The 24,835-nt window shown below is 29.2% G+C and overlaps 1 protein-coding gene and 1 long non-coding RNA gene across 2 annotated transcripts in view; one reads left to right on the top strand and one right to left on the bottom strand.

Annotated features, from left to right (window-relative positions):
* The window catches only part of LOC148310979 (uncharacterized), a 313,791-nt gene that overhangs the window by 182,925 nt on the left and 106,031 nt on the right, over positions 1–24,835 (top strand). The window lies entirely within an intron of this gene.
* LOC148310980 (uncharacterized) lies at positions 602–22,990 on the bottom strand. The gene is made up of 3 exons (XM_088257394.1): positions 22,858–22,990; positions 3,377–3,551; positions 602–1,215 (listed from the first exon to the last, which is right to left on the bottom strand). Exons 2-3 carry the CDS (start codon positions 3,446–3,448, stop codon positions 985–987), a joined length of 303 nt encoding a protein of 100 aa, XP_088113520.1. The 5' UTR covers positions 3,449–3,551; positions 22,858–22,990; the 3' UTR covers positions 602–984.

The raw sequence follows: 24,835 nt of genomic DNA on the forward strand, positions 1-24,835 counted from the left end.
AAATATGCCTTTTAAATTTGCCTTTATCCTATATATTTTTTTGTGAACATATGTACCTACCTACTGCATTAAAGAACAAATCTAATAATAAAATAAATTTCGATTTCAGTAACCGATTTCATATCGCTTATTGTAAGTAAGGGGATCGATTTATTTTGTCAATATTTTTATCAATATTCGTTCAAAGAAGGTAGGAATATGGAATAAGTTTTACAATCAAATAAAGAAAAAAAATGCTCTAGTCTGTGTTTACTATTTCAAGAAAAAAACATATGTTTTCTATCCGAGTCAAGTTTTCAAATCCTTTTAGTTTTTTATGGTGAATGATTTTGTAACCAATTAATTATGTTATTCTAAATTTCATTGATGTATAGTTTTAATTTTTTTTTGTTATTTTTAGAATATTAAAATGAAAATAAATCTAAGAATTGTATGTGATTAGAATAACAAATGTTGGTACGTTCAAATGTATCTTGCTTTTTTATTATTTTATGTTTAGTGTTAGTATTTAAAACCTGGGTTGCATTAATCACTTTTCAAAAACACCATTACCTTGAATGAAACATTTTATCCGTCCGGTTGCACTTTCTTCGTGAACTTAAATTAATGCTACAAAAATACAAGAAAATTTATCAGAAATTTCCGGGAAGTTATTGCCGAAGGCTGATATGAATTAAAAGCTTTTCGTTTTACTTTTATATAAAGTTGCGTCGTTTTCTCTGATCGGTTCCAATTTATGAAAATAAATGTTGTTTTATCCGTGAAATATGTTGACACCGCAAAGCGAAACTTTCATAATATCATAGAATCGAAATATCTACGATATTTACAATAAATTTTGCTGTTGGAATAATATGTATTTACAGCGAGTTATCACGCAAGCTTACAATTCCATGTTTGAGAATTCAAATCATAGCAAGTGGAAAATAATATATTTTTGAAGAGTTGTATCTTATTAGGCGGTTTGTGGTGCTTACAACTTTTTTACTGTGAACCTTGTAGGCGGTTGGGACTATTCGGTTTGGCTTTTTGACTTGTAATATAATAGGTCTCGCCAACATTCAGGGCTGGTAGTTTGATAACGAACCCCGTAAATTTCCTTTCATCCTGTCCGGGATTGGGTTGGGGGGATTCTGGATTACTCTGGTAGATTTCCCGCCCTGGAACGGCCGCCATTACAGTACTACACCATTCCAGCTCCCGCACGTGTAAATTCTGGAAGAACAAAACGGTTTGTATTACACATTTGTTTGTAAATACGAGTGTAAAGCTCCAATTCAGACGTGTCTAGATACGTGTAAGCCTATTATTGCTGCGGTTGCCGTTTTATCTTCCTAGTGGCATGTCACCAGCGCAAATTAGCATTTGCAAATAGAACTGATCTAACCAGAGATTATTGTGGAAGGATTTCAAATTATCGCAGTAACTTGTGAGTATAGCAGAGAATATCAAAAAGGAAAATGGAGAACTGGTGTAGTGTAAATTTAAATTAATTTGTTTTAATTTCATAAATAAGTGGTACCTACATACAAGATTTAAATTTAAGGTGTGTTTAATATATAGGTATTTACCAAATAAGGTCAAATAACTTAAATTGAGCTCATAAAATGAATATTTGTAACCAAAATATTAAAAAAATATCCATAAAAATTAAATATTTATAACTTATAAGTAACAATCGTACTGTTATCAAAATAATGCTAAGGGTTTCATTTTAAAAATAGGTGTTTATTTTGAATTTTTTTAACGAATTCGTATACACTTTGTCAATAAATTAATTAGACCACATAAATTGATATATAACTAGTGGTAAAAAGATAGTATGAATTGCATTGTTAATTCATAAAACTTTTAAAATAATCATTAAATGAAATAAATTGCTTTTATTGATGAGTTTATTTGATTTTTTTCCATTACAGAAAAGGTAATTTCCTAAAAAATTAATGACTACAGGGATACAAGAAGTGTGTATATTCTTAATTTATATGAAAGTATTGCAGGTTTAATATGTGTTTGAGACTGTGAAAATTGTTTAAAAAATCTTTTGCATAAATACACAAAAAGATTAGTAAGATAATGTAACTAACTAGTTAAATGATATTTGAAATAAACAAGCAAATTTTTAGTTATTTAACATCAATGTTCTAATGATTTAAACTTTTGATGTAATAGAAAAGTAGGTATAGATTTTAAAATCTATAGTATTCTATTAGTAGCATTAGTACTAAGCACTTTTATGGAGACAAAAAATATTTACTGAAGGCGTTGGCTTTGTATCCCAGTTAAATAATTAAACAGGAGTAGTTTGAAGGGCACCTCCGTATCTACTTACTAACTGTTTACGGCATTACAAATGTAGATGCGAAATGTTTATATGCAGAATATATTAGATGTAATGTAACGAGAAAGTTCTTACCCTGAGATAAACATTGTCTAATCACAAACAACTCATAAAGCGTTTCTAGCAATTATCTTGAGTGCTATCTAACCTTTAAAGTTGGTTTTATATTTAAAATTACATCGGCAAAACAGTACATCTGAAATGTACTGATGTATTTATTCTAATTTGCGATAAGTTATTTTTTATATATTTTTAATATTTAGTAATTCATATCTAAGTTATAGTGATAAAAAATATTTTTCATAATTAAGCTATTTAGAAAAGTGTAAATTATTTAAATTATGGTATTATTTAATTGAGTATAAATTGCCAATTAAGTTAGTATTCCAGAAGAAAACGTAAGTCTAGTCACCTTGTTTTTAGTGTAATTTACGATCATATTCATACGATCAACGAACATAGCATCAATTTGATACAGTACCCTTTGCACCATTGGATGAGGAAGAAAGTTATGACAGAAAAGGAAGAAAAATAATTCAAAGAAAAAGAGAAAATAAATCAAATGTTTTCCTGTAGGCTTAATAGGTAATTACATAGGTGTTAACTAGATGTATAGATGAAATGGAAGCTAGAAGTGTATGTAAGGACAGACAAGTGTAGTATATATATATATATATATATATATATATATATATATATATATATATATATATATATATATATATATATATATATATATATATATATAACTTGATTCTATCTATCAAATCAATTTAATAAGTATGCTGGATAAATATAGCTTCTCCAGTCAAAAAGTGCAAACATCACAAACATTTCTTTGAAAGTCTTCGATTTCTAGGTGGATTATTACAATCGACATTTTCTTATTGTGTTGACTACCCCTTACTGAATTTCTTTGATTCACTAAACTAAAATTCGCCCCTGCTCAGTAGTACGTACATCCCCTATAATCCTATAAAGTACGCTGCTCACATGATTGGATTGCTGCATTCAAGTTTAAATTAGATTGTTTACCTTCTGAATGCAATTCATTCTATTGCCTACAACCAGTGCACATGGTATCACCACCCAACTCCTCCCCGCCATAACTTTCAACTTCTATGTCTCGCTCCATAGCTTTAGAGACGATATTGCGACAAAATGATATTTTTCATCTCCGCTGTTTCCTTTTGACTTAGCTTGAATTAATCTGAAATTAGAGAAAGATGCATTTTAGAAATGGAAACATTCATTCGCTTTTAAATTTCAATAAGTAAGAGGTCTAAGAAGAGATTAGATGAAAAAATAATGATAAATCCCATGGTTTTTTATTCCATTTTTATGTTTGAGTCATAATATATTCTTATTGGTTACATTGATTATTTTTCTTTTTTTTTCTAAATTCAGTCAATACTTCATAGGTATGGAATAATTTGAGATTTCATTATTGATTCAGCAGTCACATTATATTGTAATAATATCTTTCCATTTTTAACAAAAAATTGAATAAGTAAATATGAAACCACTATTAAAAAAAATTATGATAGGTACCTACCTACCTACGTATTTCGATGTATTTCGTGTAATTTTGTTTTCATTATACGGTGATTGAAAGTATTCTAGAATGCATCAAAACTTGTGTCACAATAGATTTTAAGATGTAGGGAAATTTAAGTTAAAAATTAAATATTTCAATGTTTAAAGGGGCTGTTCAAAGGGAGCCGGATTGATCGTAGTTACTCCTTATCTTTCTGTTTAATAATGGTTGGCCTAGGCTAACCAAAATAAATTTAATTAAAAGCTCAAAAGGAAACAAGAGGATAATCCAATCTGTACATAACTTTATTTTGTATTACTTATACAATACATATTTATTACCTTTGCAAAGGAACAATTCAGATTTTAATCTCGAATCTTGTATTGACGTCGGCTGGTAGAAGGCCGTAAATTATATCCAATTTTAATTTAGAAGTTGAGTAAGCGTAGGTACCACAGTTGCCTGAAATTAATTTAATACAACTGCCGCAAGAAACCTCCCTTAGAATAAACAATAACACGTGTTTGCTTCTTCAATACTTCTGTATTACGTTCATTATTTCTAACACTTTCTCTTTACATTATACGAGTATTAAACAAAGCATCAACTTTACGATTCCAAGAAAAATAATAATATATGTTTTCCAGAAAAATAATTGTTTTCAATAATTGATTCGGCAGTCGCTTTATGGTAAAATCTATGCATTTTTATTTAAGTTTTACAAAGAAAATACCATTATTAATATTGGTATTTACTAAGTTACTTAAATAAAAAATATTTTCTTTTTAGGGATGTATTGATTAGTATGTTGGCTACAGATTTTTAAATGAAAACTACTTGACTGAGGAATTAAATGTAAAAATAAAAATCTAGGGCATGTTGTGAATACTCGTATTTGAAATAAATCGTTTCGTTTAAAATATTTATAATAACACTTACAAATCCGAAGTGAGTAAAAAATATGAATGTTATATTTTTCCTAGTGCTAATTTTAATAACAGCAAAAGTATCGTAGATTTTTTGGTGGCTTTATTTATTTTTGATTATTTTTTAAGTAATCACTATCATTTTATTTTTTTTTATAAAATGGTCGACTGATTATAGAGAGATTGATGAATGAGTATTATTTAATTTAAGTTTATAAATATGCTATTGATTTAAAAATTTTTTGAAGCAATGAGCAATCTCATATTATTTTATCAAGCTGATATGAACAAAACTTAAACTTAAGTGTTTTTGTTAGAAATAGTCCAAAATATTTCAAACATTTTCAAATTTTCTTTTTTACTCTTCATTTCTTCTGTATTTTCAAACAAAACGTATTTTTTCTAAAAAAGAAGATATTCTTTGCCAGGTTTTGTGTTCGTTCCACGTGAAAGGATTTTTAAAATGATGTTGCTAACATACAAACAGCATTCCGTTTTAAAAGAACGGCGTAATTAGTCGTTAAGGAATATGAGCTTTGTAGCCTTGTGCTTTTGGAGCATTCTTCGTTGCTCTCAAAACATAAGGACAAAGCCTCCTTCGCTGTTTAGACGCCCATATACTTTCACCCCCGTTTGTGTGTATTCTGAAAAAGAGAGAAATCGTAAGGGTTGGAAAAGTGGGGTGTAAGGAGGAAAATATTATTTATTTATTTTGTTATATATCCATTTGGCTACAGGCAACAGCTGTGCGATATAAAATAATTTTAAAACTCTATAAATATATGAATATTCAGATATCCGAACGAGTATGTTGCTTTGAAAAATAAATTCTTTCTTCACATATATTTTGTGTAGGTAGGTGCTACTCAACTCTGCAAAGAATGAAGCTTTTAAACATTTTTTTCTAAAAACCATAAAACCTACAACCCTTTTAGTTTATTCGTTTTTAATACCCACCTTGTATTTTTTTAAACTCAAGTGTAGTAAAGATTACGATTAAGTTTACAGTACTTTCTCATTACATTGAAAAACAAGCTATAACTTTAAAAATGAAAACCTTATAAAGATTTTATCCGCTATACAACTGGGGTTTGATCGTTCATTTGCTGATAAACACTTTTCATACAAGAAAGTTGTTTAAATTTTAGCGTAAAAAAGTTCCCGATAGTGAAATATTTAAGCTACAATTCAACCATTGATATTATTTTAAAGAATTAAAATAATATGTAGATACTCATATACGAATTCTACGTAATACGATTATTAATACATTTCCACACCTCAACATAAGTAGATAAAGAAAAATATGTAAATCGGGGTATTTACAGAGGTTATGATTTATCTAAGGCTGGTTAAGTGATAACTTTTCAGACGTGTAATATTCACCATTGTAATTATGTCTTACAACCTGGTTGACAACATTATTGGTAGTTGTCAATCATGGGTAGAATTGTGAATGTTACATGTTTGTAAAGTGATCACTTAACCAGCCTATGGCAGGTCATACGCCTCATTTAGACTCAGACTGCATATTCTTCTTCATCTTTATTGAGATGTCTAAATTAAAAAATAACACCAATGTGGAGAAACCCAGATTTGTGAACAAGGATTTGGACACATCCATAATGTTGCGAATTTTAATTCCTTATGTTTTTTTTATAATTTAAACAAAAAATATTTGTGTTAAGAATATAATGAGTATCGGAATATATAAATACGTGATATTTAATCTACAAACAGATTTACAAATGTGAAAAAATTGCTTCTAAAATTATAAAATAAATTAAAAAAATATTTCTTTACATAAATAAATGCCGTTTGTACGAGTGTGTTATTATGATGATTAATTAATTTCGTTGTTTTAACGCTGTCTTTTTTGTGATAAGTAGTTTCGTACATTATTTTATTGATGTTGATTATTTAAAATATTTTATTATTAACTTTTATGTGGCAATTGTATACAAAGTAAAGCCTAGATGAATTATGAAAGCGAGCCGCGTTTCAGGTGGTACGGAATAGGATAGTTCCTATGCTGCGTACCTACCTGCCCCTAGGTCGGGTGTTTACTCCTATAAAATGGGAAGTTTATGTCTTGAATTCAGAAAACCCAAGACAGTTCTCCCACCTTGTCGGGAAATTTTATTTCCTACCTTATTTCATCTCCAACTTTCCGAGTCTTTTATAAAAAATCTAACTTTTCTACAAGACGGCAATTTCCATTAACGTAAGCGCAGCTTGAATTTTTATTTGTATTTTTAATAAACTTATTTTTTTAAATAATGAAACTATACCGATATAAGAATATGTCTGTAGGTATTGGTACGTTTTTCGTCATGTTAAGTTAATTGTTAGATTTCAATTTAAGGCCTTTATTTTTAAAATATTTATAAAAGAATATAAATACCCAAGAAATACGCAAATATCTACAATGGTAATGAATTGATTTCCATTTCAGGTAGTTACACTAGATTTCAATTTGATTAAATGACATTTCTTATTTATTGAATCATTGGATTCAGAAAACGTAACTTCGAAATAACACGGATATTATTATTCAAATTGGAGAAAATTTAAATGAAATCAATTTTTCCCTCAAGATTTACTTGCGACAATTTGTTGCTGATTGCTCTCCATATTCTGGAGAGTACATTAATATATATATATATATATATATATATATATATATATATATATATATATATATATATATATATATATTAATATATGTATATATATATATATATATATATATATATATATATATATATATATATATATATATATATATATATATATATATATATATATATATATATATATATATATATATATATATATATATATATATATATATATATATATATATATATATATATATATATATATATATATATATATATATATATATATATATATATATATATATATATATATATATACATATAATATATATTATTATTTAATAGTTTTTGAACTATAAAACATACTGATTGAAAGATTAAAAGGTAAGATTACACAGATATTCATAAACGTACAAAATTAATTAATTAAAAAAATTCAAGTTAAAATAATAATAATGAAAGAATCATTTCATTATTAATTTTGAAACATGTAAGATTATATATCTCATGACTTTATATCTATTGGGACTTTTCCTTTAAAAATATCCGCGTTTTACATTTAAAAAGTTACTTCAAAAAATATTTAGATTGAATAATATGTTTAATTAGAAATGCATTATTGATTGTTTGTTATTTCAGTGAATGAGTATTGTCACGAACATTCAATAATCGTTTATTTCATCATTATTTTTTTTTGATAACATAAATTCGTTTTATAACGTGTTAACGCCGATAAATAAAATACATATATAGCCTCCTCCACAATCAAACTTCACATAGAAAAACGAATCGTGTCAATCACAATGAAGCAGAGGGGTGAAACACGAAACGAATGCAGGTATGTATATATGTAGAAATATTCACCCCAATAAATATTCTGAGGGGTAGGTTTCTGTGGACCTAGGTACTATGTGCGTCACCTCTCTCGGGGGTTGAAAACAGAAAGTTCACTTGTTGTATATGCATAAAAAGAAATTGGACAATGGCAGTCAGATGTCCCAAGATGCAATTTTGCTGAGAAAAAAATGAAATCATATTTTTCATTTTCAAGTGAAATTTGAAAAAGTAAACGCAGAGGTAACATGTTTTTATTGCAAAAATTGCACACATGGGAGCTTATTAAATAAGTATTGTATCTTTAAGAGATTTTTTTCTTACATTGTATAATTTCAGACATTTTGAAGACAAGGAGAAAGATTTGATTTCAACGTTCGAGCGCTCTTAATGAAAAACCCCTTTACATAAATATGAGCGTGTTTTTTAGCCTGAAATAATTCGTAATTTACCCAAAAATTATATTACATCGGTTAAGATGTATCACTATATTAATCACTGTCGGATGTACCTAAGAGAATAATTAATGAAGCAGAGTTTCAGTCCAATTTTATGGGATAATAATAAGATCTTCTTCATTAACTCTTATCTTTTATAGAATCGGTATAAAAATAATTTTAAAAGCACGATTCATGGCTGTATGAATGGTTAGAAAATTAAAATAATCCTCGATATTCCGACCGTAAGCACTCAAAAGGCACATTGTATCGGTTCAAATGCATAAATTGAAGGTCTTTAATGTTCGTTCCACTTGAAGCTTGTTATTTGGAGCCATAAGTGAATCCATTCTGTATACTTGTGAGCCGAGCTTTAGAATCGTGTTAACGAAGGTGCGAGGAGCATTTTGGAAGTTCACGGAAATTAGATACCGGAATTTTTTCGCGATATTTTATCATTTGTGAATATAGCAGTAACATAGTATTAATATTTAAATAATTTTAAGTTGTAGCAATATATTTTATTTCACAGAATCATCGCAATATTTTGTGCGAATAGACGGATAGAATGTATTATTTGAAAAAATTAATCTCTAGGCATATACGAGATACACCACAGAGATATATTTTTGATCTAACTATTTTACATATTCAAAGAATATAATAATAATGATAAAAATATAAATATTCCCGTAATTTTTTAACGTCATATAACACATACGTAGACATATTTTCCCGACATTCACTCACATATACGTAAAGATTAACAATAATTTGATGTCTCGTTTTTTTTTAGAAATTACGGAAATGATCATTAAATATATTAATTTATGTCTCCTTCTGATCTTTATTTACACTCAGTGGTGAACAAGGCACTGGATATGTGAGATTATTATATGAGATTACCTACTCGAGACTTACCAGTCTTGAGTAGGTAATTTTAAATAAATGATAAACTGAAAAATTACAAACATTTATTTAAACCACCTTGATATTAAATTCAAAACCTTCATCATGGTTTCCACTACACTACGTATTCAAATCAAAATTTGATTGAAATTAAATTTCATGGAACTATCACTTTTAGATTTATTTCTTAGGTATCTACACTGCTACATAAGATGATTTGTTTTTTAGATAACCCTCATCTGTACCCAGAATGAAATTTATCGATGAGGGTCAATGTTTGTGCCTGTGAACTCAACCATAGAAAACGAATGAACTGTGAGGGAAATAAATCGTTATTTTTTAATTCTTATATATTTTAAATGAGATTTTTGAAAGACGCCTAGAACATTATAAGAGATCGTAAAATCTGTAAGATTAATTTTAACGTTATACTAAAAGACGAACAACTTTTTTTCTATTCTCTTTTATATACCCTCGTATTGTAATGAAATAGATTTGTATTTATATATTTGCTACAAAGATCATGCACACATATTCTGCTTGTACTGACGTAATTAAGGAGTTGGCGGTGTCTTTATTAACATTGCTTTCTAATTGGTCTAAAATAGGGAGAAATGAAAGCGAACCGTGCATAAAAACCTAATTTCTAAAAACTAACTAACTAACCATCACGCCGTTTCCTCGCAGGGGTAGGTAGAGAGAGAATAGGATGCTAAACCAATCTGTCTTGGCAAACATTTTCGCCTTTCCGATGCATCTCCCCATACATATCCTCAATTATTCCGACTCTTCACCTGACTACTTTCAAGTATTTTAAATACTTGATCAAACGAAGTTTTCTTCTATCTATGTTTGCTTCTATTGCTAACTACCTGCGCTATAAATTTGTTTAACTATTAATTTTCACTCATTTGATGATAGGACGGACTCCTGCAACTTGCAAAATGTAAAGATTAAATTAAGGAGTTGACGAAGTCTCATTTCAACCTTGCTTTCAATTTGACCCAGGACAAATAGAAGTGGATACGAATCATGCAGAAATTCCTAGTTTCTATAAAGGCTGCTACGCTCAACATTGAACAAGACGAAGAAGAAGAAATATTTATAGCGTTGAAATAATGTTGATTAACCGCGGGCTACAATTTCTTAAGCCAGTAAACCCTGGAATATTCTAGAAAAATTAGATTAGTTCGCTTACATCCAGTCTCGAAGGTTTCTAAGTGCGCCCACTTAGCTAAGTAAATGCGAACTTACGTTCTGAATGGCCACTCTCTGTACGCTGTAGCCATTCCCGAATTCGGCCCATCTCGAAGCATTTTCCCCTACCCCCGGAGCTTATCTAATCTTGCAGAAAATATTCAGAGTCCCTACTTTTTACCTGCGTACATTTCGGCAAAATTTACGCAATTTACTTCTCCTCTCGCCCCTCAATACACCCTCGCAGATCCCATTTGTTCCGCTGAATTGAATTTGAATTTTCCCTTTTCTACTTTTCGGCCTCGAGTCGCTTTTGTTTTTTTTTCATGCTTTTATTTATTCTTCTGTTCTTTTTTTTAATCGATAAATCTACATTGTTGTGGGCAAATATAAAATTCTAGCCTTGCTACGCGTTCAAAAAATACCAAGAGGCTGACTTTTATTTCAGCCGAAAATACCAGTATAAAAACCCTTTTCGTATTATTTTCAACAACTTTTCTATTCAACGTACTTTGTTGATTTTCTTATATTTCTTGATGGTCGAATATTTTAAAAATGGGATCCTTTAATCTCATATAAGTTACTCCACAAAATTTTTTGTCACAAATTTTAACAAATAAGAGTGAAACTAAAATTTCTTTTTTACAAATAATGTTTATGTGTACATATGTACGTACTCACATACATAGGTAGGTACTATTTGAAATAAAGAACATTAAAAAAAAATCTACAAATGTAGATACAGAGATAATAAATAAAATTGAAAAAAATATAAGTTTTATCGTAAAATTTAAAAATACTTTGTGAAATTAGATAGATAAGTAGGAAGGTACCTACATGTTCTGTATAAGTGGTAAATAATTTTTTATTTCTAGTAAAGTTTGAATATTGTGCATATAGCTATGGGTACTAATTAAATCTAACCCAAAATCAGTTTAGACCTACATAATGTGATTGAATTCTGTTTGAACTCTAAATAAATAAATAACGTAAACCTGAATCATTGTATAATTTATATTTGAAGCACTGACTTTGTGATTTTCCATTTTATTATCTTTGTACCCACATAATAAAGGTATCGTAAGAATGAATCCATTAGAGATATACTTATCATGAATAAAGGAATGTTTCATTTTTTAAACGAGCCAGTCACCTTCACTTGATATTCGAGAAATTTGAGAAATCTCTCAGGCCCCACGTGATGACCTTCATATTGCTCTCAAAATGGTTCGGGAGACGAAAAGATAAGAAAGTGGGGGGATACGAGGGGATGAGTGCAGGCGGTAGGTGAAAACACCACTATGTCCCCTTCAGAGAAAGGGGACATCATGGTCAGATGGTGTCAGACTATCATCTCGGAGGGGGGTGGTTATGGGGGGTGGGTAGATAGGGGTGAGCAATTTCAAAAAATATTTTAGACGTGTAAAACAGAACAAATGCGGCACGTACCTACTTACCTTAAGAAATATGTGAGTAGGAACCTTTAGCGATTTTTTTTACATTAATATTATTATTTCAATTTAAATCTCACTTGGTAAATATCACTTTACCAAAATATCAAGGCAATACATTCTTCTATAACTCAAGTATATCTTTGTTTAAAATCACTGTTTATCTTTTAACAATTTAATTATAATGCCGATCAGTTAAGAAACAACTTCTTCTTTAAGACTAATTAATAAAAAACATGGTTTTTAAGATACGGTAATATAAAGTGTGATTCTCAATAAAATATAGAAGTTGTGAAATTGAAAATTTACAAATTTAATGCTTTAATATGTTATTTACCTACAATTTGGTAGGTAGGTACTTACGTTTTACCAATACCTACTTGACAAATATTACATAGAAAAATTACTACACCGACTTTTCTGAAAGTATTCGTGAGCAAAATTTCGTCATGGCCTCAGTCAAGATCATAAATATATCAAAAACACCTTGCCAAGCTTATTCGTAAAGCACGCCTTATACGCGTTAGGTTAAAAGACTAGTCATGTTTTCATGCCACGTAAGCGTGAAAAACGGCCTCTATCTCTATCAATAATATTAAAATGGAAATTCAATACCACGACGTGGATATTTTTTATTTCTGTATTTTATTATTTTTGATTTATCAAAGTGCGTAAAATCCATTGGAAGACACTTATTAATTGCGTATTTTTTACGATCGTGGAGTGAGTCCAGTTACCTAAATATTTAAATTCAAGTCATAATTTACTGTCTGTTTTTATTATCGACTCACGTGTTTTATATTCTTATATTATCTTAATATTTGCATATTTAAAAATATCTCTAATTGTGTCAGATATTTTATGGCTAATGTGGTAGTTTATTATCTAAGTGTATTTTTTTCCAAATGACGACACATAACACTCATATGGAAATGTAGAGAAATACTTCTCATTTGAGACACACCAATCTAAGTTTATGTATATGTTAATAGAATAATAAATGTTATTTCAGAAAAAATACAAATTTAAATAAAGCTTCCGAGAAATTTATTATATTTTTTTAGAATACATGCATTATTTCTGCATTATTATTGATTTAGTGATATTTTATATTATCACAGCGATTGTACATTGTGCACAGACGAAAAAACAGAGATTTGTAATAAAATATTTAATTAATAGCCAAACACTCCAGTGAACTGTGTTGCTAAGATAACATGTAAAATTTATGATACAAGAAGGCCACGGAATTAATGCCAATTTAAGCAATTATTTGTAATTTTTATGCGACTTTTAAGACTCACTAGTCGCTTCGGTTGTGTGGTAATATGCGGCGAATGGATACAATTTTTATTCTCTTGCCATTTTATTTACGTCTTATGATTGGTCAATGAGTCTGGGTGATAATGTTGGTATTCAAACACATGCAAATAATCGCCAGGAGCATATTATGTTTACTATTTTTTCTCAAAACGACATTTTTACTTAGTTAATACTATAGTTTCCGTCTTATTTCTGTACAATATTCATAAGATTATGTTCTTGAAGTGAATGTAAATTACCTCTCTGATGGGATGTATCTAATTACAACTTTATGCTTGGTTTTTCTAAGATAAATATAATCGTAAGTTGCATGCATTTTGTATTATCATCTAGTATAATCTTAATTTACTCAAGTGTAACTTGATAATTCAACCCACCTCTGTTTGAAGCAAGTCATCGTGTCAATTAAATAGTGATTTTATTTTAAATACCTTGATAGATCCCAAATACATTTGTGAATATCTACATCCTCTAATGTAAGTTTATTTACTTTTTTTATAATTTATAATTTTTTTTTTGTTAAATGACTGTGTATAGTGTATAAATATGAACGAACCTATATATTTTTATAACTTAATTATAATATCAACCGGTTTCAAATCAGACAGCTTCTTCTTAAATACTAATTAAGAAAAAAATTGCAAATTACAAAATAAGTTGAATAATCAATATGTTATTGCTTGAAATATTTGTCATAATTATTTTTAGTTTTGTGAAATATTTTTACAACGCATAATCTACTATGAATATTACATAATTAAGTAATTATTGCTATTTTATTATTTAAAAAACATAAAATCATTGTATGTAGATATTTATTTACATACAAATATGTAGATATAAAATATATATTCAAATTAAATTTTCACATTAACGAAAAAAATATTTGCCAGTTGATCAAGATTATGTTTTGAATATTGAAAGCATTCACTTTGTGGATCATTTTGATATATTATATTATTTTGATAAATTCATCAAAAAACTAAGTCTTTTTATTTTTAAAAATAATAGATTAAGATTATTTTTGCTAAGATTAGTATTGAAGTCAATAGCGATGTCTAAATATAACTTAAAAATTTATTTACAAAAATTGGCGTGATCACCAAGCTTTAATACTTTATAATTATTAAAGCTCAGTGATCTCATTGTCAATATTTGAAATGAAAAACGTAAATTTAAGTATCTACGAATTTAAAATTACAACAATGAAATAATATTTATTAAAGTTAAATTATAAAATTTTATTTAAAAAATTTTATATACCCTAGGTATACACGTATATATAAAATACACACTGCAGTATACGTAACTTAAACCCCTTTCGGTGGATAGTGTGATAAATTAGTAGGACAAGTTGCTAGACAGATGTTAAGAAGTGCCTCGGGGGGGTCGCTCTAACTTTGTAGAGATTTCTAAATTAGGTAGGTAACATCCTACGTAGATGATTTGCTACCTACCTACTTACTTACTTTAGAAAATTACGTTTCTTTAAATACAAAAAAAAACTTTCAGCCCTACTGTTTAATATAATTTGATTAAATATATTTTCCTTGTTGTTAAAAATGGTAATCTACCGCTTACAGCGATGAATATAATAAAAAATATAAATTGAATTTTATATGGTCTCCTTTTCGTCAAATACCTACTACATCAATGGTGATTATAATATTTTTTCTCAAACATTATAATTTATTTCAATAAAATTTAATAAGCGAATAGATTTGATTCCAAGTATTTCCTACTTTCAAATGTAATTTTCTAGTTCCTAGCACCTCATTCTTATTTATTACATTATATTTGAACGCAGTAAATAAATGAGAAATAAACGAGATCCAAGACGTCATTACAACCCTAAGGTAGACGACTCCCGGGCAGACCAGCAAAGAGATAGATTGACAGCTGGGAATCAACATCGCAGGAGACTAATTCATCTTAAAAACAGGCCACAACGCCCTAACCTACTACACCAAGCAGATGAACTAAATATTTATTTATACTTATAGGTAAATTAAGACTCATAGTAATGTTCATGTATATATTATAATTATTTCATTTTATTGGATCGGAAATCGTTTTAGTAAAAATGTTTTTTTTGTCTGTATATTGAAACAAAATGGTGTCACATTATGTAAGCTTCACATAAATATATATAGGTCTCATGTTGGATAACCAACATCGACTTTCTATTTCCATTCACTGAGAGCCACCAACGCGGGAGATACAGGGTGGAACTAATCTTATGTTTGTTCTAAGTGTTGAATCCTTGGATGTGAAGCTTTACGCACCGAGAACCAGCTGTTAGAGAGACTATTGATTTGTCAGCGCCTTACACTCTAAGGTCAGCGCCATTTAACATTGCGTAGGATGAATTAAAGTGCTAAGGGGAAATAACCCAGTTATTGGCACTTTAAGCTAATCGGTTAATATGTGTTTTCAACTTAACCAATCATATTTTTTTAACATCTCAACATAGATGAAGAAGAATATGGAAGTCTGGGCATTAGCGGGGCTTACGACCGTCATAGGCTGGTTTAAGTGATTACTTTAATCACTTGATCCTATAGAGGATATATCGGAGAAAATCCAGATTTGTGAACAAGTTTTTTTTGTGCACACACTCAAAATGTTGATAACCATTCATTACATCAATAAACTCAATTTATTGTAGTTGTTCAAATGAATATACACTTTTTAAGAAAATTGTATTTTAAATATATCTATATGTTTTAAATAAAAATAAATGTAATAAATAGTATTTCTTCGGTTATCTTCACCATCGAAATTTTTAGTATGATAATTAGTATAATATTTAAATTTGGCTAGTTTCGAATAAAGCAAAATAACTGGTTTACAAAATTGGTATACCAGCATATACAGTGTAAAGTGCAAAAAAGGTTTAGGTACGTCAAATAAGTAAATAAAAAATAGTACAGTATTGAAAAATACATAAAAATAAGAAATCAGTGTGTCTACAATATTTTCATAATAAATCAGTAGTGGGGATGAGTGTCAACTATATAAATGGATGTTTATATAGTAACTCCAATCTAATACGTTATTTTATGATGCTTCAACCCGAACTAGTAAGGAAATGTTTCTCTTTGTAAATTCTAAAACAATACAGTCATGTTATTAAGTTCGAAGTCGAGACGTTGATGTCCTTTCTAAGTTATGTAGAAGCATTTTACGATTATTTACTAATAAATCTGTCTATGTTTGAGGGTATTACGTAAGACGAACTTTCCAATATTTTAAGAACTAGTTGTCTTGAAACATAAAATGGAAAAACAGGTGTTTCTTTTAGATTTTTTTATGACATGTAAATAAGAAGAATTTATTATTAGTGATTCGGTGTTAGGCAAGTTATAAATATTAAAAGAAATATGCCGCCATTACTTTAATTCTTTGGGCGTAAGAACGTTAGTAATGTAAATAAATAACTACGAAATATATTCATATGAGGATTTTAGACATTATGAAATTTTGACGTTTAACTAGGGATATCGCTTTTGCCGTACCTATCTGCTAATATCTCTAAGATTTTACAGCTTCTGTTAATTATTTGATGGTTAATATTATAACACCGAACGAATGCTGTTTTTTTTAATACGGCAATAACGGCCTTTAAGAATTCGAAAAACATATTTAATTTTACGATATAAGTAACCGTCATAAAATTGTAGATAATATAAAACATACTGTCAGCATTTTAATGCCTAATGAATGTTAATTACGTATTGAAAATTAGCGTTTATTTTATTTATAGGCAATAGTAAGATAATATTTTAATTAGTAAGAAATAAAATTCAGTACATTTATTTCGTCAACATCCAGCAAAATAGTGGGGAAAGAGTTGGGTTTTATAACTAGAACATTGAATCATATTTTAATAATAACATAAAAAAATCGTATTTACATAATTTCAAATTACAACATTATTTAATGTTTGTATCAAAATCATATAGAAATGCAGTTTTCTCATCTCTTACACTTTTAACTCCATTCGGTATATTGTGTATTAATTGATCGGAAATGAATCTGGCCAGATAAATACAATTTTTATTATATCTAATGGTAATATGATTTTTAACAGTTTGTAAAAATAAATTCATATTTATACAAATAAAGTAAATACAGGCGTTAATATTCACTCATTATCTCCCTTTTAAGCAGTATTATTTATATAAACAATGAATTAGATATTAATTTATTTAACTTATATTATTTGTCGGTACTTCAATCAACCTTGCACCTACTGAAATAACACCGTAAAAATCACAATTTTTTGGTTTAAAATAAGACTCTTTTTAGTACGCATTCAGGAATTTTCGAGCTTTTAGTTGGTCCTGAATCACAAGCAGAAATTGAGAGCAGCTTCAAATTTAGCAAAGATTTCGAACAACTGGGTGCGGCAAAATTGGCTAGACTAGCAATCGACCGCCTCTGAGCGGGGAACAAATGTTCAGATATGCTGAACACGCGCCGAGGAGAAAGTTTAAGGGCTTGGCAATTTGTAGAAAAGTTTAATTTCATTTCTGACCACGGTACCCACTTCAGAAACAAAAAAATGGCCCTTTTAAAATAGATCTCCATATAACTTAGCCAAACAAATGTGACTATTCATGAAAGTACGTACCTACAGAACGTGACTTTGAATTCCTTAGAGGTTTCAGGAGAGGAAAAAATAAATGACAAAATTGCTACGATAAGATGCCTATCTAAAAAATATACAAAAAAATTGGCAACTTTTCTTTTTGTTTCATTAAAGTGAAATTTGCCATAGACGTATAAATTTGAGAAATTATTTACTTTTCGAGGTATTTTCAAAAACATTCAAATCTCATAAAACAAAAACTCAAATATATTTCAACGGTATAACTGAAAAATTTCACGACATTCTACATTTACATTCTTGTACCTACATACATATCTTGGCACTTTCAACTCATCATACAACATATTTCAATGTCGCATTAAATTAGTCAGCCCCTTCAAACGTCCATTTAAAACAGTAATATTCAACAAAAATAGATGCTTCAAATGTTTTATTAATAAAAATAAACGTAAATTGACCTCATGTTTCAAAGAAATCTAGCGTCGTTTGCTAACCAAGGGGGCCGTATATAAATGAGAAATTGAGTTCTTTCAAACCAGATTCTTCGCCATTAATCGACAACGTCATTATGCAAATGATATTAAAATATTACGTTCTTTGAAAGGGATTCTTTATCTAAAAAATGACAAACTGGAATGCCGCGCAGAAATCATATAAGCCCTGGGAATATTTTGGTCTTCGTAGGATATTGGCATACGGAGCAGGTTTACATAATAGCTTCCCCGAACACATGGTGTCTGAGAACCTGCCTACTTTTATTAAAAATGTATGTTTGAACATTTTTAATAAAGGGACAAAGTGTATTAAGCCGCCTGAGAATAAAGGCTCTGTAAACACAGCACTACGACATATAATGAGGCGGTACGGGGTACCTATATACCTAATCTCCATCTTTGGTTTAATTAGGAAAACAGGTTCTGCGACCAACTGTGAAAGAAAAAATACGTTATATTTCTTCCCGCTGATTTACGTGGCTCTGAGACCAAGAGTTAATTGGGAGGCTGTGCTTCCCATAAGACCGCCATTTGCTTTTTCTTTTACTTTTAGATAATAAAACCAGATACATACGGAAACTTTGAAGAAGAAAAAAACAGTAATCAATCGGACGCGTGAGATTCTAAAATGATAGTAAAGAACCATAAAAACTTTTATAGATATTTTTCAATCCTGAATATTTAATTGGTTATCAGTTTTACGACGATTTTTTTCTATATAATGTTAAAACTATGATATTTTAAGTTATCTACTAGATCAAACACGTAAATTGGTTATTTAAATCGTTTAACACCTTTCGAAATAATATTAAACCAAGCATGTAGGTATTGTAATAAAGAATTTCTAAAATTATTCTTACTAATTGAAATTCGATGAACAAGTTACAACTAATTTATTCAATGAATGATTATAACAATATTTAATAGTTTTAATAATTTTATCAGATACGAACCTTGGACCTTCAGAGGTCGAGTCCGCTGCTCTAGCAATTGAGTTACATAGTCGTTATATGGTATACGGTTACTTTAGACGAGAAATCAATCATTTCCCATGGAACGTTATCATTTCAACCATCATTATCTAATAATAATAGACACATAATTTCTTTAGTATATTCATAGATGGTAGTTAAACCTCTTATATTCTAAATCAGTTACTTAGGTCTATTTTCAGTTATATTTGATATATAATGTTAAAAATAAAAATAATAATTTGGATAATTTGTATAGCGCCATTTTCATAAAACACTACCTCAATGGCGCTTATAAAGACATGGATAATATGATGATGATGAAAATGATGTTATATAAACCAGGTAAATGTGTATTTTTACTGAAATTTTTAGTTAAAACTGTTTACCGTCATGTAACATTTTTTTGTAATTATTCAAATAATGTCGTGCGATGTGAAGTTATGTATGTATGTGAGAATATCATTTATTTGTTGTTATATGTGTAATTAAAATCATATAAAACACTAATAAGTGTAATAAATATCACAAACAAAGCACTTAGTAGGTACCTACCTATATAATGGTTAAAAGAAGTAAAGTGTAAAGAAACAAAAAAAAATCACAAATAAAATTAAATTCATAAGAAAATACTGACGTTTGTAATTGGAACGCGTTTTTATTTTTGAAATCAAAAATATTCTAAATTAACTTTGTATAACAATATATTCAATTAAAAAAAAAACAGTGAAACCTCTCATAACGAGCATTGTTTCTTTCAGAATCTTACTCGTTTGGCGAAACATTTTTTTTTGTTTTGACTGGTGCAGAAGTCCCAGCTCACAAGTGAATGTCGTGAAAAAGGGACCAGCCCTTTCTATGTAAATCGTTATGCAAAATGTCGCTCGTTAAGACAGCAACGTTTTCAGATTTTTTTGCTCGTTATGCGATTTACTCGTTATGAGAGGTTCCACTGTATAGGTATGTAAGTCCGGACCTACTCGTGCGTATTACTCTTGTAACTTATGATGATAATAGCGCATTTTCGAAGGGGATTTTGTAGCAGCGACGTCTTGTGTGGCGCCAGACCACGCTTAGCATGTTGAATGGGACATATTGAAGACTTTTCTTCGATTATGTCAAACTTTTCCTACCATATGTTTTATGCTTCAAACCAATTCATTATTCACAGCGCGTCGAACTCCTAGAGGCAAGAGTCGAGACGTTTTCGTGTGTTCGATACTCGATAAAATCAATGTGTTTATATTATACAGCATACGCTATGGGTACCTACCTATCAGGTATATTGTCCCCATACGTATTCATAGTTGAGTTTTATACTCGTACTATAAGTACGCATGCTGCATTTCTTATGTTACTAAAATGCTAGAAATTATTACAGATAGGCATTGTAATAGTGATATTGTAAACTTATATAAAATAACTCATTAGTATTCTAGGTACGCATCGAATAACTAAAAAGAACTTCATCTATTGTATTCAATGAATAATCGTTTTCTACTCAATTCCGTTTAAGTACTTGGAAAAATATTTATCACATACTTTGTTATGTAAATTATTAAAACATATATACACACAAACATAAATGCCTTGGTAATATATGGGATTTAAAATTACAGCGAATTGATTTATTTGAAAAAATATGGTCGAATTTAAAAGCATAATAAATTATTACTCTCATGTTAACATATATTGGAAATACTATTACGTAAAATATTTACGAACTTACTTTTACCGACCTTATCCATAACCAATGGTATACAGAGGACACTGCCTAAAATTGATGGAATTTCAATTGAATTATTTATTATATGAATACAAGGCGATGAGACCTTCTTTTCAGGTGCCAGTCTATATTAATAACAAACGAATATTAAAGTAAACATACACTTTCATTTACTGAAACCCCAATGAAATTTAATCGGTTTACGTGAGATATAATATAGATTTAATTCGCCTTTGTAAAAATTTGCAACTCAAGAAGCTCGAAAAAAATAGTTTCAATATAAAATAAATACCAATACAATATCGAGTCACCACGTATCTACCCTCTCTTGATCCTATTTTTGCCAGACCCAGTTTATTTAAATTTTGTGCCTACAACGTATCTACGGTAAAATACACTCTTCTGTGCAAAATACAGTCACCACACGTAATATGCATATCACTCGTAAAGATGAGAGCATGTAATGCTTTGAGTATTAAGGTTTTAAGTTTATCTTTTATCATCCCTAAATTCAACGTAGGTATACTTGTACACTTTGTTTTATTTATCGTGAAATTATGACAGCTAAACTATAAAGTTTGAATAAAAAATTTCAATTCAGAAGATAAGCTTCAAAATTATTCTAAATATATTTTGTAGTTAATCTCCTACTTAAATATTATTAATTGATTTAAAATAAACTGTGTAGAATAACATGGTGATTTGACTACAAAAATAAAATACTTCTATGAGACCACATTTTTGGGTTTATTAATTTAAAACACGACTAGTTTCGAGAACTACAGATGTTCTTGAAACTATTCGTGTTTTTTAATGAACTCAAAAAGCGGTCTTACAAAAGTGTTTAATTTGTATAGTTTAATTACTACATCCAAGTTTGTTTTATTTTTTTCTAACCTTTTTCTTCATGTAGACTTATTGCAGAAAAATTAAATAAACTTTATATTTCAATTATGTTTCAATTATGATTGTTGTATTTTTCAAATACTTTTTTAACTATTCTCGACTTCGGTTGCTCAATTTTTTTCTTACGTATTTTTTTTTACAAAAAAGCTTTCTAATTGTACATTGGTATCCGCATAATAGTATCTATACAATACACGTAAAATAATTCCCATGTGTTTGTACATGAAGATTAGATACCTAACGGTTCCTTTTCTCTCTAAAATATCTTATAAGCCATAAATTCTTATTATTAGATGTTGGAAGCATCGTAAATTCCAGCCACACCCACAAAATGTGTTTCCTATCTCGAACAAAACACAATTCGTTTACCTCATCATTACCCAGAGGCAATTTTCTGATAACTACAATCATCGCTTTGATGAAAATGCTCGGGTACAATAATGGCCTACAGTAGCAAGATCTCTTCTCACTAAAATCGGGCTGCAATTCTTATCTTTTGTTTTACGGCAAACATTTGAAAATGTAATAAAATATCTCAAAATTAAACAAACAAATGGAAAACCTAGTACCTTTTTGACGTCTATGTAGTTGTTGACTTTTACACTGAACCTGCGCGAGTCGGGAGCACTCTGGTGGTAATTTTAGTATCTATAAAACAAGGCACTTAAAGCTCATCATTCTTCTTAATGGCCATAAAGAAAATTCTTTATTGAGGCGAGACTATAGGATCACTTGCTGTAGCGTGTGTTACCCTCTCGTGAGACGGGTCTGCCATTTAAATTGTTTATATTTAAATGCATTGTCAACGATAGCCGCTAGTTAGTTTATGTGTTTGTTGACTCTTTTCACGACAGAATGGTCAATATATTTTTTTCTATCTACTGATAGCGTATAACACTTTGACATTACTGGAAGTTTAATAGATACGTGAAGCGATAAAGTTAATTACTACTATATATCATAAATAATACAACAATTTAACTGGCTGAAGTGAGACAAAGTAGATAGCATAAATTGGTACTTATAATATAAAATATTTGATGTATTGTTGGAGTCAAGCACCTTATTTTAAAATATCAAAATTTAGGTATTTTTTAATTAAGTTGATTAATAAATTATTCTTAGAAACACTTAAAACACAAAATATTTTATTTTTACTGACCGAATTTTGTTTACTTACCTCATAATTTTTTTGTACGGCTTGTGTGTGGACCATTTTTGGTTCAAGATTCCAAAATCTATGAAGGCACACGTTCAGAAAATGTAATTTAGCCTTCCAATATACGTAATGTAGGGGATAGATATACACCCCATGTTTTGCGGAACTTGTACCAAAATCGATACACTACAAGACGTGTCTACTTTTAGTGTAGAGGGCTGAGCTATAAAGTCCGCGACCTTGCGATCATGTCTCGCTACGAGTACAATCAAGGATCGAGTCACTTGTGATGTAACAGGGTAATCACGCATTTACGATCGCGACCGCGGCTAGTTAGACAATAAAATGACGCGTCTTCACTTGGCAATAGTAGGCCAGGTCAGTTTTACAGCTATACCTTTTTTTCGGCACCAAAATGAAGTAGCTTTATGGTACAATTCGGCCGTTAATACGATACTCTTCTTGTAGAATTACATTATAAAGCGATGGTAAAACAGTTTACTGCTTTGGCGTGGGAGGGTCGGTTTTAACGACCTGACTACTAGACACATCGCTCCATCATTGTGCGTGATTTCAGATTTTTTATTATTTACTTTATTGACACTTAAAATCAGAAATACGATTTTATTATTACACATTAGCGATCCATTCGGAATATATTGGTCGTAACAAAGCGGTTGCAGTACATTAAACGACCTGTTGAATGAAACAGAATTGGTTTGTCAGTCTCTTATGACAAATAATCGTGTGATAGTTGGTCACTTTTAATGATATTACAACACTGATAATTATTATTACCCTGTTAAACAATTCGAATCGATTATAAAAATACAACTTTTGTTGAGGCGCGTCAGGTATTAACAGCCTCGTCAAAAGCTACCTTTGTTTTAATCGTAATAAATAGTCGTTAATATAATTTTCATTAACAGGATTCGTTTTTAGTGACGTACTGAATATAAGTTAAATGAGAGAGTTTAAATGAGAGTTTTAATTTAGCTAGATATTTACTTTGCATGTTGTTAGTAAAAATATTATTCCATAAAATTCTTCGTATGTATACAATTATAATTTAAAAGAAACTACACACAGCTAAGAAATAAGATAAATAGATTTATATTAAATTGTAGTTTGCTCTTCCGAGGGTTACCATTATGATGAGATATCAGAAAGTATTAAGAATGCAAGGATACTGAGTGTATTTTAAAAGAAATGTCACAATTAATACCAGATATGTATTATTACAATTTGTTGAAAATATATTTTTAAAACAAAGGATATAATTTTTATTTTATTTTGCGAAACTAGCGCTGATATAAATCAATAAAAATTAAATTAAATTAATCATTAAATATTATTATTATTATTACTAACACACACACACGTAAATA

The sequence above is a fragment of the Brachycentrus maculatus genome, unplaced genomic scaffold, assembly GCF_059751285.1.
Source record: "Brachycentrus maculatus isolate JH-2025_06_01 unplaced genomic scaffold, ASM5975128v1 h1tg000081l, whole genome shotgun sequence".
NCBI classification, from domain to species: Eukaryota; Metazoa; Arthropoda; class Insecta; order Trichoptera; family Brachycentridae; genus Brachycentrus; species Brachycentrus maculatus.